Source organism: Colossoma macropomum, unplaced genomic scaffold (assembly GCF_904425465.1).
Source record: "Colossoma macropomum unplaced genomic scaffold, Colossoma_macropomum, whole genome shotgun sequence".
Classification (NCBI taxonomy): domain Eukaryota; kingdom Metazoa; phylum Chordata; class Actinopteri; order Characiformes; family Serrasalmidae; genus Colossoma; species Colossoma macropomum.
The window spans coordinates 18,777,322-18,793,098 of NW_023494788.1; the positions used below are offsets into that span (position 1 = coordinate 18,777,322).

At 39.5% G+C, this 15,777-nt stretch overlaps 2 protein-coding genes across 9 annotated transcripts in view; both read right to left on the reverse strand.

Annotated features, from left to right (window-relative positions):
- The window catches only part of si:dkeyp-44a8.4 (collagen alpha-1(XXIII) chain), a 202,357-nt gene extending 195,908 nt beyond the window's left edge, over positions 1 to 6,449 (reverse strand). For 4 of the 7 annotated variants that reach the window (XM_036568717.1, XM_036568716.1, XM_036568714.1 and 1 more), the window contains exons 1-2: positions 6,031 to 6,447; positions 2,384 to 2,453 (exon numbers count right to left, since the gene is read on the reverse strand). In XM_036568717.1, the coding sequence (XP_036424610.1) occupies positions 2,384 to 2,453; positions 6,031 to 6,342 (382 nt within the window). In that variant the 5' untranslated portion in view covers positions 6,343 to 6,447. Of the gene's footprint in view, positions 1 to 2,383; positions 2,454 to 6,030 lie in introns of all 7 variants that reach the window. The other 3 variants (XM_036568719.1, XM_036568720.1, XM_036568718.1) reach the window with 2 other exon arrangements.
- A 2,012-nt stretch (positions 6,450 to 8,461) lies between these two features.
- On the reverse strand, positions 8,462 to 15,555 carry clk4a (CDC-like kinase 4a). 2 transcript variants are annotated; one of them, XM_036568721.1, is made up of 13 exons: positions 15,413 to 15,555; positions 13,953 to 14,110; positions 12,573 to 12,852; positions 11,787 to 11,877; positions 11,387 to 11,453; positions 11,118 to 11,234; positions 10,746 to 10,912; positions 10,479 to 10,573; positions 10,233 to 10,362; positions 10,036 to 10,118; positions 9,815 to 9,894; positions 9,633 to 9,723; positions 8,462 to 8,962 (listed from the first exon to the last, which is right to left on the reverse strand). In XM_036568721.1, exons 2-13 carry the CDS (start codon positions 14,108 to 14,110, stop codon positions 8,816 to 8,818), a joined length of 1,506 nt encoding a protein of 501 aa, XP_036424614.1. In that variant the 5' UTR covers positions 15,413 to 15,555; the 3' UTR covers positions 8,462 to 8,815. The 2 variants fall into 2 exon arrangements, with proteins under 2 accessions (XP_036424614.1, XP_036424615.1); XM_036568722.1 differs by lacking the exon at positions 13,953 to 14,110 and having other exon boundaries at positions 8,463 to 8,962; positions 15,413 to 15,554.
- Positions 15,556 to 15,777: the final 222 nt, after the last annotated feature.

The window sequence follows — 15,777 nt, forward strand, 5'->3', positions numbered from 1 at the left end:
GAAAGAGAGAGAAAGAATGAAAGAGAGTGAGAGACAGAGTTTAGAGAGAGATAAAGAGAGAGAGAGAGTCTGAAGGCCGGCCTGAGGAAAAAAACTATTAGCTGTAAACTGTGTTCACAGAAATCTCTAATTGTTGCGCTTGTCCCATCATGCTTCACAATTATAGTCATTAAACAATGTTCTGTCTGTTCCCACACCTTTATACAGATACCTGATTTCCCAAAAAAACTGGATAATACTCAACACTTTGAAGTTAGCCTAAGTGTTAGCCTTCAGGCTAGTTCACAGCTCACCACCTACATCACATCAACATCTGCACATCATTTACAAGAAATAATACAGATTCATAATTACAGAGCATTAAAGAGCATTAGCTGTCCATATTAGAGATGTCATCAGGATATTGGAAGAAAAAAAAGAACAAATCAGCTCAGATTCTGTAACATAGCTAGCCTGAAATATAGCATAACTTGTAGCATAGTACAACATTAAGCAAAGTAAGGCCCTATAGTCACGTGTCAAACACAAGACCCGCCGGCCAAGTCAGACCCGTGGCACAATCCCATTCGGAATTGCAGAATGATTTTAATTTTCTAATCTTTAGCCTGTTTCACTCTGAGATGCACTACAGTCCCCAGCATACACTGCAGCATAGTGTGTGTTCTGACCCCCCTTCCCCCAACAACAGTCTATAGGCCAGTGGGTACACAAAAAGAAAAGATGCCTGGTGTTTAGTTCAAGCAAATAGGCAGTTTAAAAAATTCCTAAAACAATTTATTTTTATTTAGAATTATTTTTAATAAATATGCAATGTCTATTCTGCTGCTGCAGTTTGGGCATATTTTGAATAAACAGTGGCCGTTCGATCATGGCAAAATGTTAGGTAAAAATACATGCTTTTGCTGAGATTTTTAAATATGACCCTTTTAGCGGTTGAGTTTGACACCGCTGCCCTATAGTGAGTAGAAACGGAGTTGAAATTGGCTCTGATACTTTCAACTAATATAATCAAATGAAATATTTTTCCTGTAACTCATATTGTTATCATATTAACTAGGACACTGTTGTCCTTCTGAGTGTGAAATGTTGTGTTGAGCTGTTAGTGAGCAATGAAGAGTGAAAGGAGTGAGGTGAGAAAACAATTCATACCTCTCCATAAAGATAGCCGTTCTGAGATAAAACAGACAATTACAGCTTTCTTCATGTCAAAATTCCATAATAAAAATGACATTTAAGCACAATAAGCACAACACCACTGAGATATATTTGATCCGCATTACTGAAGAAAAAAAATAATAAGAGCTCCCAAAATGAAAATTATAGTTAATAGCTACTGTGAAAAGGAGTTGGTGTAATTTTCCACACATTTGCAGAATATAATTTTTTAAAAAGAATTTAACAGTTGCTTCTGCGCTTAAATTGTAATTAGTTTATTTGAAATCTTAGCTGTTTTGAAAGAAAAACATATTCAATCCACATCAGAATCAGACTCAAGGTTTCGGTCTTGCTGTCAATATCAGAAAAGGAAATGTGTCTTTTAAAAAATGAGCATTTTATTAAAACCTTTGGCAAAAAAAAATTCAATATGTTGAAACATGCAAACTGTTAATTCTATGAGATCCCTAAAGATATGTTTTTTAGCCATTTAAAAATCTGTTTCAAAACAGTAGTGAATCGAAATGCAGTCATGTGCAAAGGTTTAGGCACTCTATTCAAATGACATGTTTTGTTGATATGAAAATAAGTGAACACATCCACCACAGAGAACACACTCCTGAACATTTTAATACACAATCACTGTTTATTTGCTAAATTTAATATATAGAGTGAAAAAGAAGCATAAATTATGGCTTGTGCAAAAGTTATGTTTTGCATTTAATGTTATGTTTTAATAGAAATTGAAATTGTAATTGTAAAACTTGCAGAAAAATGCCTTATTTTGTTCCCTTTAGGTGTGTCAACTTATTTTCATGTAGAAAATCAACACCACATCATTCTACCTTTTTCATATGACTGTAACTTTATTTTTCATGCTGAAGTTTCCTGAATATATTAACCGTGAAAGTAAAAGGAACAGAGCAAAACTGACTCTTTTGTGTGCAAGAATACAGACAGGGCCGTCCCAAACAAGACTATAACTAACTCCAGAATACAAGGCTGTACCCAATACTGCATGCATTGCAGAGCATTCTGTATAAATGCTAACAGGTCCAGCTTAACTATTAATAACAGTTTAAGACTTTACAACTAAAGACTTCAGTACACGACTAAAGACTCAGTCTCGCCCCTCAGAAACTCGAGACTTGACTGGGACTTGCGTAAAGTGACTCATAAACATCTCTGCTCTAAATACCAAAAGGCCAATAAGACAAAGGACACATACCTGGGGGACAGTTGCACTCCTGGGTCAGGTCTCTCGCCAGGCGGATTCTCGGCAGCACTTCGCTCAGCCTCTGATACGGGAGACACGAAATAACACCGTCAGACTGAGAATCCACAGACACAGTAATGATCCCTAATCTAGAACTGCACACTGTGGGGAATATCACACAGCAAGAGGCAAAATATTCAGAGTTCACATCCACTGGGTGGCTATTAACAGCTGTCCAATTGTTCTGTCATTCATAGATTGTGTACAAGATAAAACATGAAATATAGTTGTGTGAAAAAGTTTTTAAAAGGTTAAATGACATTTTGTTGTAAATAATTAACACATCCTCCACAGAGAACACACTTCTGCACATTTTAATGCACAATTACTGTTTATTTGCTGAATTTAATAAAACAAAAAACTGGCCTGTGCATAAGTTATGAAACATTTTATGTCTTATTTTTTTCAGATATGTTAAACTGAAACTATTACGATATTAACCCTTGTGTGGTGTTCAGGTCTGTGGGACCCATTTTCAATGTTTACCAAAAGAAAAGATGATATGGTTTATTATTATTTCATCCTCAGTTTCCTTGGCCTTTTCTGTGAAGAACATATAAAATAACACATTTTCAGTGATTTCAGACTGAACACCGCCTACACATTTATATTACACATGTGGTGTTGGGGTGAACCTGTGGGGAATAAAAGTGTGGAGGTGCTGTGTCCTTCACTCTGTTCTCCTCCTACATGGCCTGCTGTTATGTCTCTGTGTGTATCTATTATATATATATCTGTGTGTGTGTCTCTGTGTGTGTATGTGTTTGTATGTGTGTGTGTGTGTGTATGAGGGTGGACAACATGGACAGGCTGCTGACTGGCTACAGCTGCTAAAGGAGAACCCTATGCTGGACACATCTGGTATTTTTACATAAATTGTTATGACTGTATTGATTTAAAAAAAACAATAATACAGTAGGACCACCAGACCACTGAGTAACACCACACAAGAGTTAAATCCAAAACACAGATATAAATCATAAAGGTTTGGCTTTGCTTATAACATTTATTGTCACATTTCTCCAAAAAGTTTCTCTCAAGAAAAACATGCTACTAAAATTCACTATATGCCTAGAAGTATCCAGGCACTTCAGTGAATTCAGCTACTTTAATGTTCATTGCTTACACATACAGTTTGCATATTCTCCATTAAAAAGCATTAACCAATACAATGGGACACTCTGGATCAGCCACACATGAGCCTAAGATCACCATGCTCATGCTAAGTCTCAGCTAGGGGGGGGTATAAAGCCCCCAGCACTGGGTTGTGGAGCAGTAGAAGTGCGTTCTCTGGAGTGATGGAGCTCCATCCAATACCTTTGGGATAAGTTGCAGTGATCCAGAACTGATCATCCAACATCAATACCTGACCTCACTAATGCTGTTGTGGCTGAATGCAATCAAAACCTTACAGCAATGTTCCAACATCTACTGTAAAGACTTCCCAGAAAAGCAGAGGCTGTTACAGCAGAAAAGGGGGACAAACTCACTAAGAATACCCTTAATATCAGACCTATGGTCTAAACCTATAGTGACTTATAGTGTAACAAAAAACTGATTAAACTGATCACTTATATGCTGATGTCCTCACAGTCTTGCTGGTGGTCCTGGTCATTAACTGCTGTGCTGAATTAGGTATATTTGAGCTGGAAAATAACTGAACTGTGCTGGACTTCTAGCACTGCAGCTGGACTCCTTGGTTGGTAAGCAGTGTGGAACTCAGTGGTCACTAACTTAATGGTCAATATCTTGGAGATTTAGCACCATGCAGATGTTCACCCTTTATATATGACTGTAGTAATATAATACTATTGTATACCTGTACTTAGATGATGCTATCTACAGTTGCATGCAAAAATTTGGGCACACGTCTCCACATTTTAATGCACAATTACTGTTTATTTGCTGAGTTTAACATATTGGGGAAAATAAAACTTCAAATGTGGTCTGTGAAAAAGTCATGGCACATTTTATATTTTATGTTTTACTTTTTGCCATAACAGCCCTTTAGTGCTGTTCTACTTGTGTAATATCCTGAAGTGTACAATGTTAATTTTCTCAGTGTACAAGACGGTCCTTATTGTAGTCGTACAGAAATTCCTATAGAATTATTGTAGTTCTTCTAGCTCTAAACAAGGTGCGAAATACAGGGGGTCCTAGGAGGTCCAGGACCCAGTAAATGTAATCTGACTGTCTCAAATCAAAATTCTCAGCGGTCTCTGCAAATCAACTTATTATAAAGTTATACTGTTCATTAGGGAGAAATACGCTCAAATATAAATCAGAGCTGGTCTGCAACTGTAATTATGCTTGGAATACCTCTGAAAAACTTTACAATGTCCCAAAGCACATTTATAAGTCTGAACACTTGCCCAAATTTGAAAGAGATTGGTGGAAAGTGTGAATTGTTAATCATTTCTCAAACCGAAGACACTAGAGGAGATGTATGAGATCTCAACTAATGTGTGGAGGAGCACATTACCACACCAGAAAAGAACTTTCCAACAGAAGAATTGTTGAACCAAACATTTTGGTGTCAGTGAAGCCAGCACCAGCGCCGCTAAGGTGAGAGAGCTGGCAGTTAGCCAACACTGGAGTAGCCAGCCAACATAGGACCCCCTAAATACAGACGAGTGTTTCACACACTGGCTCTAAACCTCTTCCATCATACATGATGCATGTATTGCCCAACATCAGAAGCCCTCGAAAACATGTATCAGGTGCCTAAGACTTGGTTTGGAGGTAAAACCTACAGTGAGTCAAAAGTAGAGTTGGTGACCACTGGAATGAGTGTCCATGCAATTTCACCAACTCCTGCATCAGAGGTCCAAGAGACAAACATATGAGACAACCACTTTGAGAAATTCAAGTAATAAAACATTCACGTTCCGTGAACTGAAACAGAAAATGGGTCTTTGCTCGAAGAACAACTTTTGGGTCTCCAATGAAGCTTTCAATTGAGGATTCTTTAAAGAACCTGCTTTTTAAAACGTGAAGAACCTCTACATAAGGTAAACAATAAGGTTATATAGCATTTAAAGGTTTTTCCTAGAACTATGCATTCTTTATACCTGGTAAAACTTTGGAGCACTTATTTCTGACACAGTCGTTCAACTGCATAGAAGAGCACTGACCAATAGAACAGGATGCTCTGAAGCAGCCACACAAGAGCCTAAGGTCACTATGCCCAATGCCAAGCATGGGCTAGAGGGGTATAAAGCCCCAGCAGCACTGGGCTGTGGAGCAGTGGAACTGTGTTCTCTGGAGTGATGGAGCTCCATCCAATACCTTTGGGATGAGCTGAGTGATCCAGAACTGATCATCCAACATCAGTACCTGACCTCACTAATGCTCAATCAAATCCTCACAGCAATGTTCCAACATCTGAGTAAAGCCTTCCCAGAAGAGTAGCGGCTGTTACAGCGGCAAAGGGGGACAAACTCCCTATTAGTTTCCTTCATTTCAGAGGAAACCTGGCCGAGCAGGTGTCCACCAGCGTGTGTGCAGTGTATTATAGCGCATAATGAACAGATCTCAGTGCTTTGGAGACGCTGTAACTGACCTATGAAGCTTCTCTGAATTAAGTGAAACGCACTCACTTCTTGCACGATTATTTCCACCAGCTCGCGCAGCTCCTCCGTCATTACAGGCGGTCCAGACTGCTCCGGTACTGTCCGGTCCTGAGTCCGTGTGTCCACTGGGGCGCACGCTGCCCTGTCCTTCTCCAGCGCGAGCAGCCGGCTCTCCATGTCCTGGCTCCTGAAGGTCACCAGGAGGCTGAGCGCCACGGCGCCCACAGCCAGCGCGAGGCAGGCGGTGGGGATGAGCAGCGCGAGGCGCGGAGCCTTCAGTGCGCGCTGCTTCCCGGAGCCCTCGCTGCCCGCAGCCTTGCACGAGACAGGATCCATCATGAAATGCCGAGAGCCTCCGCACCGCTCACCAACCAGTCAGTCAGTCTCTCTTTCTCTCTCTCTCTCTCTCTCTCGCTCTCTCTCTCTCTCTCGAGATCGCTGTGTGAGAGAGCGCGCGCCTGGTTTGCTTTATTAGCCCAGCACGCGCCTGTCCCATTGGTTCCCAACTAAAACTACAGACAACTACAAGAAGAAAATATAAATAAATAATCCATAAATCTGATATATGGTAATATAAGGATTTCAAATATAGGACATATAGTAGCATATATGGAATTTCCCTCATATCCAATCTAAATTTGTCACATATGGATATTTATGTGACGTATACGCCCTGTTTATTTGAATTTGGCCATTTCCTATGAAGATGGCATTTATTACTCATATATACAAACTTCGACATTATTATTATTATTATTATTATTATTATTATTGAATGTATGCTGCTGACATATATGTATATATGATCCATGTTCTTGACATATGTGTTAGACATATATCAGACATTCAGTAGATGTATTTTCCCTATATTATTCATATATGTCCAGTATTTGATAGTTGCATGTGTCCAACATATATGCACATATATTTTGAAAAATATACCTGACGTTTTTTGATATATGTGCATATATAGCCATCAGATTTCTGTATAAAATAATGAGCCCACTATTATTGTTGTTTTCTGAGCAATTACATGCTTTATATACTTCCAGACCTCTCCTCGGGGCAGGCCAGTGTTATTGTAGTTCTCATCCTCTCATCCTACACCTGGTTTGGCTGACCAATGCCTCGCTAAATTAAAGGAGAATCACAGATTTTACAAAATCCCTGCTTAATTCAGTCGTTGAAAAGAAAACAGTCATTCAGAGTAGTTTCAGGTGAAGTGGTTCATTTGCAGAGAAACTTAGAGACTCTGATGTGGTGGTGAGAGGAACCAGGAGTCACAGTGTCCACAACACAAATATAGACATTTTATTTACCGTCTAAAGCCTCCAGTCGAGTTTTATATGTAATGTTGATGTAAAATCATGGTAAATACATTTCCTTTGGGTACTTTTTTGCCTTACAGCACGCTGCCATGTACCCCTTTATCATTTATCCATAGCCTGCTGATAAAACCAGCTCAGCTGATTGACCTTCTGCTGGTACAGCACCAAATATGGTTCCTTTTTTTTGGTACTATACAGAACCATTGTGCTAACAGTGTAGCTAAGGCTAATTAGTAGCCAACAAAACAAGTAACAAGATCATTTTAAAGCATGGAAGTTTGTGAGTTGGTGCATGTATATGCACATCTGACCATCAATGTTCAGCCAATTAAACACAAGCCAACAACTAAACTCATGATGAAGAAAAATGTCACAGAATTTCAAATTAAATTTAATACAACCATTTAAAAAACATCCAATAGTGCCCATTTGGCCATTTTCATCAATTATTTATAATTAAATTTGGATTGCCTGTTTATTTTTTTTAACAATGAGTAGCCCCATTATGCAATGAAAATAGTTTTTAGCCACATGGTTTGATAAATTTGAAAAATGGATTGATTTGTTTGCAAGCAAATTCATTTTAAAATTTCAAATATTGACATTAATGGGTTATACATGTATATGTAGCTCTACATGAACATATCTTTAAGAACAATGCGAAAAAAATAATAAACTTGGTTTGTATTGGTGTCACTATTGGCATTTCAACTAACTTAAGCTCTAGCTCACCAACACAATACATCATTTCTAAGGTTCTGTTTCACATGTGGTGCATATAGAGGAAAATGGGCTGAAACCTGTTAATGGAAATTTGCAAGCATTAAATCCACATTACCTATTGCAAGAAAATGAACTTGAATGAAGGCGTTTCCTTTCCAAGTTTCATGTAACATTTTTAAAATGTTAACTCAAAAACAAACGACAGCGAATGAACTAAACTTGGGATAACAATAATACCTTCGTCCAGACAGGCAGAGAACAGGAAAACTGTGTTCAGTCTAAAGTGAAATACTAAAAGTTCCACAAACTCTGCTGCCATCAAGTGTTTAAACGTGGCAACTACACCAGGCAGTACCATAAATTCAGCTCTTCTCATTGCACCATTAATGAGACAGGGAAAGACAATATAGCAGCTATAGCATGATTTATTGAAGATGAAACAAAAAGTCACAGATTCGTAAAACTGATTCATCCCTACAGTCATGTTCAAACACCAATACACACAATTAATGCATAAGCTGGACGATTCTCCCAAACAAATATTTATCAAATGAGGAAACAAAACCACAAACCCTACAGCCCCCTCCCCTTTAAGACTTACAAATCTGAAACTGATCAGAATGTAAAATACAACACTAATTACAAGCCACAAATAAATTACAAATCATTCAATGAAAACAGTACTGTGCCTATGTGGGACTGATGCAGTCACTTGAACACAACTCTCCCGGAGAGCAGAAACTCAGAATCTACGGTTCATGCTACTTCTGGCCCTTCCTGAGGAGGTCGAAGAAAGGATGTCTGATGGCTTCATCCAGAGTGATCCGCTTAGTCACATCATATTCCAACATCTTCTCAATGAGGTCAAACAGCTCCTCATGTTCCAGGCTTTTGGAGATCATGTATTGCTATTTGGAAGAATCCACAAAGAAAGACCATTAATGCCTTTACTCAGTGGTAAGTGGTTCAGTGAAATATGCTGGTACCAAGTGGCTTGTAAGACAACGACAGTAACCCAGATATACCAGAATCTTAAGGCTATTGACAGCAACGATCACGATTCTTTCAACTTAAAATACACTTGTATATGCTTGTAAAATGTACCAAGTTATTTCAGCTGCAAAACGTAATCTTGTACTAGGAAAATCTTGAGTGCTTCCTAAAGCCTGGCATTATCACAACTGCTGTAAACAAGCTAAAAGATACAAGAAATACAGCTGTATGCAGAAGTTTGAACACTCGTGGTCAGACTGACAATCAACAAAATGTGTTAAGTGAAAATAAGTTAACATCCTCTACAAGAAACATATTTAAGCATGGCATTTTTCCGCAATGTTAGAGCACAATTTCTATTTGTTTGCTGATCTTAACAAGACAAAATATTAAATTTGCCATAACTTTTGCCTAAGCCAATGTCCCCTCTCTATGTTAAATTCAGCAAATCAACTGTAATTGTGCCAAGGGTGCCCAAACTTTTACACATGACTATGTACACCCTAAGGGTGGATAAGAATAAACAGAGAAAGGAAAGCAACAGAATACTGCCTGCTCTTTAGTGTTTTCAAAGGAGACACTCACTCTGAGAGGTTTGCAATGTTTTCTAACGTATCTTCCTGACGAGGAGTGAATGTCCCAATCCAGTTTGTCATGATGGACGTATCTCCGCTTCCTGCAAGACAGTACAAAAGGCACCATTGTAACTGAGTTCATGGAATATGACACAGGCTGCCGTATGACCACCACTGGCTGATTGTACTTGCCTTGTTTTCTGCAGCATTGGTGTTGGTATCGGGCCTAGAACTCTCTCCATCATGGCCAGATGTTCCTTACTGTCATGTGTCTAAAAAACACAAATTTATCAGTTCACTTCAAGTGCTGACGTTATGACAGAAGTGCCCAATTTTTAAAAATACAGGTCAGTTAAAAGCAATCAACTTGCAGGTTACATGTGGATCTCATTATTAATTGGTTGACCCCTCACCTGGAAAAGTGTTGTTCCAAGGTAATATTCAATAAGAATGCAACCTATACTCCACACATCACAGGAATGACTCCAGCCAAGTTCTGTTTACAAACAGACAAAAATCTTGATATGATGACTCGAACACTCACAATCACACAATCAAATAAAAGAATAAATATAGTAGACAACGGAGCATAAAGTGTATAACTGCTCACCCAGAATGACTTCAGGGGCACGATAATGTCGTGTGGAAACCACAGTGGTGTGGTGTTCATGCTCATACGTCGCATTCCCAAAATCAACCACCTTCACATCAGGTTTCTTCACAGTTCTCTCATCCCGCTTCTGAAAAAACATTTTAGAAATTTCAGTTATACGTGTTCTAAGACGTACCAAACACTGACAGCTACACATCCCAGACTGAGCTCACAGTTGTTCACCCTTTATGCTTTTGCACTTACCATTTTTGCATTGTATTCAAGTTCATACTCTGAATCAATGAAAAGTATGTTCTCTGGCTTCAGATCCGTGTGAGTCAGCTTGTTTTTGTGCAAGACTTGAGGAGAAAAAAAAAGGACAATTAGCAACCATTCACCGTTTTTTCACCAACATTTTATCAATGCCCCCATTTAGTTGATGTTTCATTTTTTGTGAATGAAGAATGAAAACATCAGCATCAAAATGTTTTACAAACCCATTTCTACGAAATATTAGGCAGCAGAACTTACATTTGACTGCTCTGATGATCTGGTAGGCCATGTGCCTGATTTGGTCTACAGGAAAGGGCTGAAAGTTGTTCTCTTTGAGGAAGTCAAACGTACTCAAGCCAAGCAGCTCAAATGCAATACACACATGGCCATGGTGATCAAACCAGTCCAGCATTCGGACACAAGAACTGAAAAAAGAGTAGAAAGAAACAAATCAGTACATATCCAAATGCTGTATCCCTACCCAACCACATTTATGTCTATGATAACAGTGTCTATTAACCCTGTATGGATATTTGCATCCAAGTAAACTTAAGTAGAATTAAAACCAGACACATTTTCTTGTTTGACAGGGCCTCGTTCCAACAGTGAGAGACATTAGCACATACTCACTATCTTCTGTCACAGTCAACAGAGTTAATCTGTTCCAGCACCTCAACCTCAGACATGGCTGCCTCTCGATAGCGCTCAATGTTTTTAATGATCTTCAGTGCAACACGGGTGCTCCGACTGCAACAGCAACACAGACCAAACAAAAGGCAAATGGGTAAATTCATCATAACTGATAAAGCTATGAAAGAATACACAAGTCTGCTTGACCTTTCTTTGTTTCAGCAATTTTCAGGCATAGACTGGAGGTGCAGGCTAAAATAAGAACTTACTTTGAGTGATCAATGCATTCAACCACTTTCCCAAAGGCGCCTTCTCCTAGCGTGCACACAATCTCATCTAGGATGTAAAGAGAGGCAGTTAGAGGCACAAAACATCAACGCAATATCTAGTAAGAGAAACATAGCTGAACCATCTAAGATTTAGCTGTGCATATAATGGAACACTCAAAGAGAAACATGACATACATGAATACAAAGCATGGCAATGCTAGTTTAAACTGCTGAAAATACGGAAACATAAGTCTATGACTGTTCTTCTTTTTTGCAGTGCTGAAATAACCATGGCCCCAAAACATTAACCTAAAACACTACACTTGACATTTCACATGAGTCAAAATAAAAGAAAAATCAAGAGATACAGAAGGTATACAAAAAAGTATATATTCTATACATCTCGCCCTCAGTATGTCTCCACTGTGATAGATCAGGTGGCCCTCCTCATCATCCTCAACACTCCTGGATCTTTTCCTGCGATGGCTCCTCTGGAGGTTTCGGACCACCACCACCACCATCATCATCATCAATAACCCATGTGAATCAGGGGGACCAGAACGCGCCATTCATTCATTCAGCGAGGGAAGAACGGGGGGGAAGCGATTCGGCCCATTCAGATAGTGCAGCAGCCAGGCCCGGCCACAGGGAGCAGCCAACGCAAATTCAGCCCGCGACAGAGATACGCACAGGGGGCCCACCACATAGTGTGTGTTACAGAAGAAAAACAATGGCAACACATTTTCAGACAAGATACTTTCTCAAAAAATTTAAGTAGACATCATTAACAGTTGACAATGAACGGACATATAAGCTGTTTTAGTTCTTTATTTTTTTTTAATAATCCTTTTCCCTTCCTTTGAGAGTAGTTCCTACAACTTCCCTTTTAAAAATGTACTTAAAGACACCTTAGACTAAAGGTTCCTTAAACCGGTCCTCATGGACACACAGATGGTCCAGATTTTTGCTTCATCCCAGCTCACTGCACAAAGATAAAACAAAAATGTGGACCATCTAGGGGTCCATGAGGACCAGTCTGAAAACCACTGCCTTAGAAAATAAGTCATTATACCTCATTTCTTCCAAACATTTATTTAGACTAATACAAGTAGGAGAGTGCAGTTGTCCACATAGAGAGAAAGAGGAGAAAGACGCCATTACGAAGAGAGACGGACAGTGCTCATACCGAGTGGTTTCGAGAGCGGCTGCGGCTTCTCTCTCGGCTACGGCTGCGTTTCCGTCCACGGCGGCTGCTCCGCCGGCTGCGTCCACTGCGTCCACTGCGCCCACTGTATCCGGACGATTTGCTGTAGTGATGCCAGTCCCTGTCATGGTCCCTGTGGCGCACACGCTTCTTCTCCCGCTCTTTACAGATGCTCACATGGCTCGCCTTGTCGTGTCCCATGTCCACAGCTCTGATCTTCGTCTCCAGTCTTTCGTTCTGACTCCGGGTCTCCAAGTAATGCCTGAAAAACACATCAGAGTTTGTTACTAAAAACAATGACACCCATGTACCGTAAGCACATTACAATAAAGTTAAATAAACTAAATTACTTTACCAAATTTATATCACCCGTTTATGTCTTATTTATTACCTACATCATTAACATGATGAAGTCGTTTAAAAGCCCGGCACCAAAGCTAGTAAGCACTTGGAAACTTGGAAAATAAAAATAGCCTGTGAAACCAGTGTGGTATGTTTGCTAACAAACAGTCTTTCTGACATTCAGATTTAAGCCCAAACATAAACCAGAAAATCAAAAACATTTTAAGCCGAGTGTTAGACCCTACAAAGACTGTTCCATGGTAAACAGCAACTACAGTAGCACATACTGTACCATGTAACTATGATCACTGTACTTCAACACTTGAATTCTATATAGATCTGATAAAGCTGGAAAATTTAGAAGGCAACGACAGATTAATCTGGGTAGGACGGCCACGGGTATAACCAACACAGCTGAGGATGACAAATGAGCAATTTCAGTTGTTGCCTTTTTATCTGCAAAGAGCAGCAATCTTGAATTGCCAAGACCAGATCAGCCACTGTCTGGTTATGTCCAACACAAGCTATGACAGCTATTCATAGCAGGTCTGTTATTAGCATAGTAACATTTCAAAGTATACACTTAATTTGTCCCACCACCTCATCGCCCAGTTTCAACACAGTAATGTTAAAGAATCAAAAACCAATAGCATTTGAATATGAGCATTAGTGCTGCACATTTGATAGTGTTTCTCAGTCATAGTTGTGATGAAATTTTAACAACTGCATGTTTCATTAGAAAAAGAGAGCATTATTGTTTAACTGGATTTAGGGCAGTATATCAAATGTTAAAACATTGTGCCTAATGTTTTGGATGACCGTTTCTAACTGTGGCACTACTAGTGCATTGTAAATGTGTGTCAAAATAGTGATACGCTTCGTGAAAATGTCTAATGACCATTGATTTTTTTTTTTTGTTTGTTTGTTTTATCACCCACCCCTAATTTCATGAACAAGATAACCCCGAGTCTGATGCATGTGATGGGTGAGTTCAGTGAAAAACATGAGGGTCTGCTTTACCCTTCGGTGCTTTTGCGGTGATGGTGACATTTCCGATATTTGTTCTCCCGCTCGCTGCTGTGCGAGTCTCGCCTGCGGCGCTTTCGGCTCTCAGCCCCCTCCTCCCAGCCAAGCTCTCTAACAGCCGAGCAGCAAGTCTCGCTTTTTCGCTGCTTCATCTGCCCAATACAAAAATCAAGACTCGTAAGAAGAAATGCCTGAACAAATACGTGACTAACCTCAGCTAAAATTAAAACAAAGCTCTGTTTTTGTCTCTTTGTGAAATCTAATCAATCAATTAAATACTAACTTACTAGCTACCTTGGTAAGGATAGCTGTCAGGGATTTGGAGAACGCTGAAAGGGAACTTTACTGATTGATTTATTTAACCTACTTCTTTTATTTCTGCACAATTAAAGGGACAACATCTCAACAAAATCGTTAAAGAGTTATTAGATGTGAAATGCTTCATCCTATAGAAACTCACAGAGTCAGGACTGTTCACAGTGGTGGTGATAAGAACAAGCCGCCTTGTGTTTAATGCCTCTTCCAAGCTCCCTCACAGTTACTAACTACATGAAATGGTTATGAATACACCGCCTGATGCCTGAAACACTGTTCTACGGTAGGTTCTTGATAAAAGGTTTTGACTAAAACATATGTTAAGCATTTTATTTACTAGTCCATTCACGGTGGAAGGATCTATGAAGGATGTTTTATGACAAAACAATTCCAAAAGAAAACTTATTTTTTCAGACTTTCCACTGGTTTACCATCACCAACGTTAACCTAACGTTAAAACCTCGAAGGACACGAATAACTAGGTTCACCGGTGGTTCTGAAGAGTAAATAAAACGTAGTATATATTTGCGTTGCAGATATAATGACGCCTGGTTCCCATCACCACCACTGTAAAGAAATGGGAGTCATTAACTAAGTTTCTCTGCAAATTAAAAATTTCACATCAAACCACTCTGAATGTTTATAATGCAACCACTGAACTATTCAAAAATTTTGAAAAATCAGTGGAATTGCCCTTCAACCAACACAAAGACAGCTGCGTTACCCGTCCGTTACGCAAATCGCTAACCGTTACACAAATCTCTGTAGCTAGTCGGTGAAGTCCCTTTTTCTTGAAAGGCCTAAAAACTACACGTCTGCACAAACACCGAGCTAACCGTACACTGGCCTGTTTAACGTTAGCTCGGCAGTCTAACTAAAGGAACAGAGCTAAAGCCAAAAGCATTTCTTCTACATCATCGTGACACTTGTTATTCCTTATCAGCTACAACAAATGAGTCGACACTGTAGACAATTATTCAGAAAATGAACGCTGCTTATTACACAACCGGTCTCGTAACGTTAGCGAATGGCTAACGCTAACTGCGTCAGCTATAACGCCAATCGAACTTCAGAGAACTTAACTATTTTCACACCATATTTCACCAGCAAAACAGTATAAACCAATGAATATTCCTCACCTTGGTTTTGCTATCTTCGTGTGAAACCACAACACGACACAAATAGACCAGATGTAGCTTTACAGAAGGAAAAATAAAGCACTTCGAGCGCTGCTTCTCTCTCTTTGTTCCAAAAGCCTAAAATGGCCGTCAGTGGGGAACATTCTCGAAGCTCCGTACTACGACCAAGGTCTTCGTGTGTTTCCCATCCGTATTCTGGCAACAGCCCGCCTCTCCTGCGCTATGATTGGCTAATCGTCGTAAACTCTGTTCTGTGATTGGCTGCAAATGCACTGACTTACCGTCCGTCTAGTGCAACGTGTCGGTATATAGGTGGAAAACAAAAATGCCTAAAACCTCATAGCCACGTCTGTTATGAATGTTTC

What these genes read in the sequence shown, in the direction of transcription:
- clk4a (XM_036568721.1), bottom strand. Translation starts at nt 14,110, where the DNA reads ATGAAGCAGCGAAAAAGCGAGACTTGCTGCTCGGCTGTTAGAGAGCTT. An exon ending in GATCATCAGAGCAGTCAAAT is followed by an intron (nt 10,574 to 10,745) that starts GTAAGTTCTGCT and finishes TTTCTCCTCAAG; the next exon opens with TCTTGCACAAAAACAAGCTG. An exon ending in TGCCCCTGAAGTCATTCTGG is followed by an intron (nt 10,119 to 10,232) that starts GTGAGCAGTTAT and finishes GTTTGTAAACAG; the next exon opens with AACTTGGCTGGAGTCATTCC.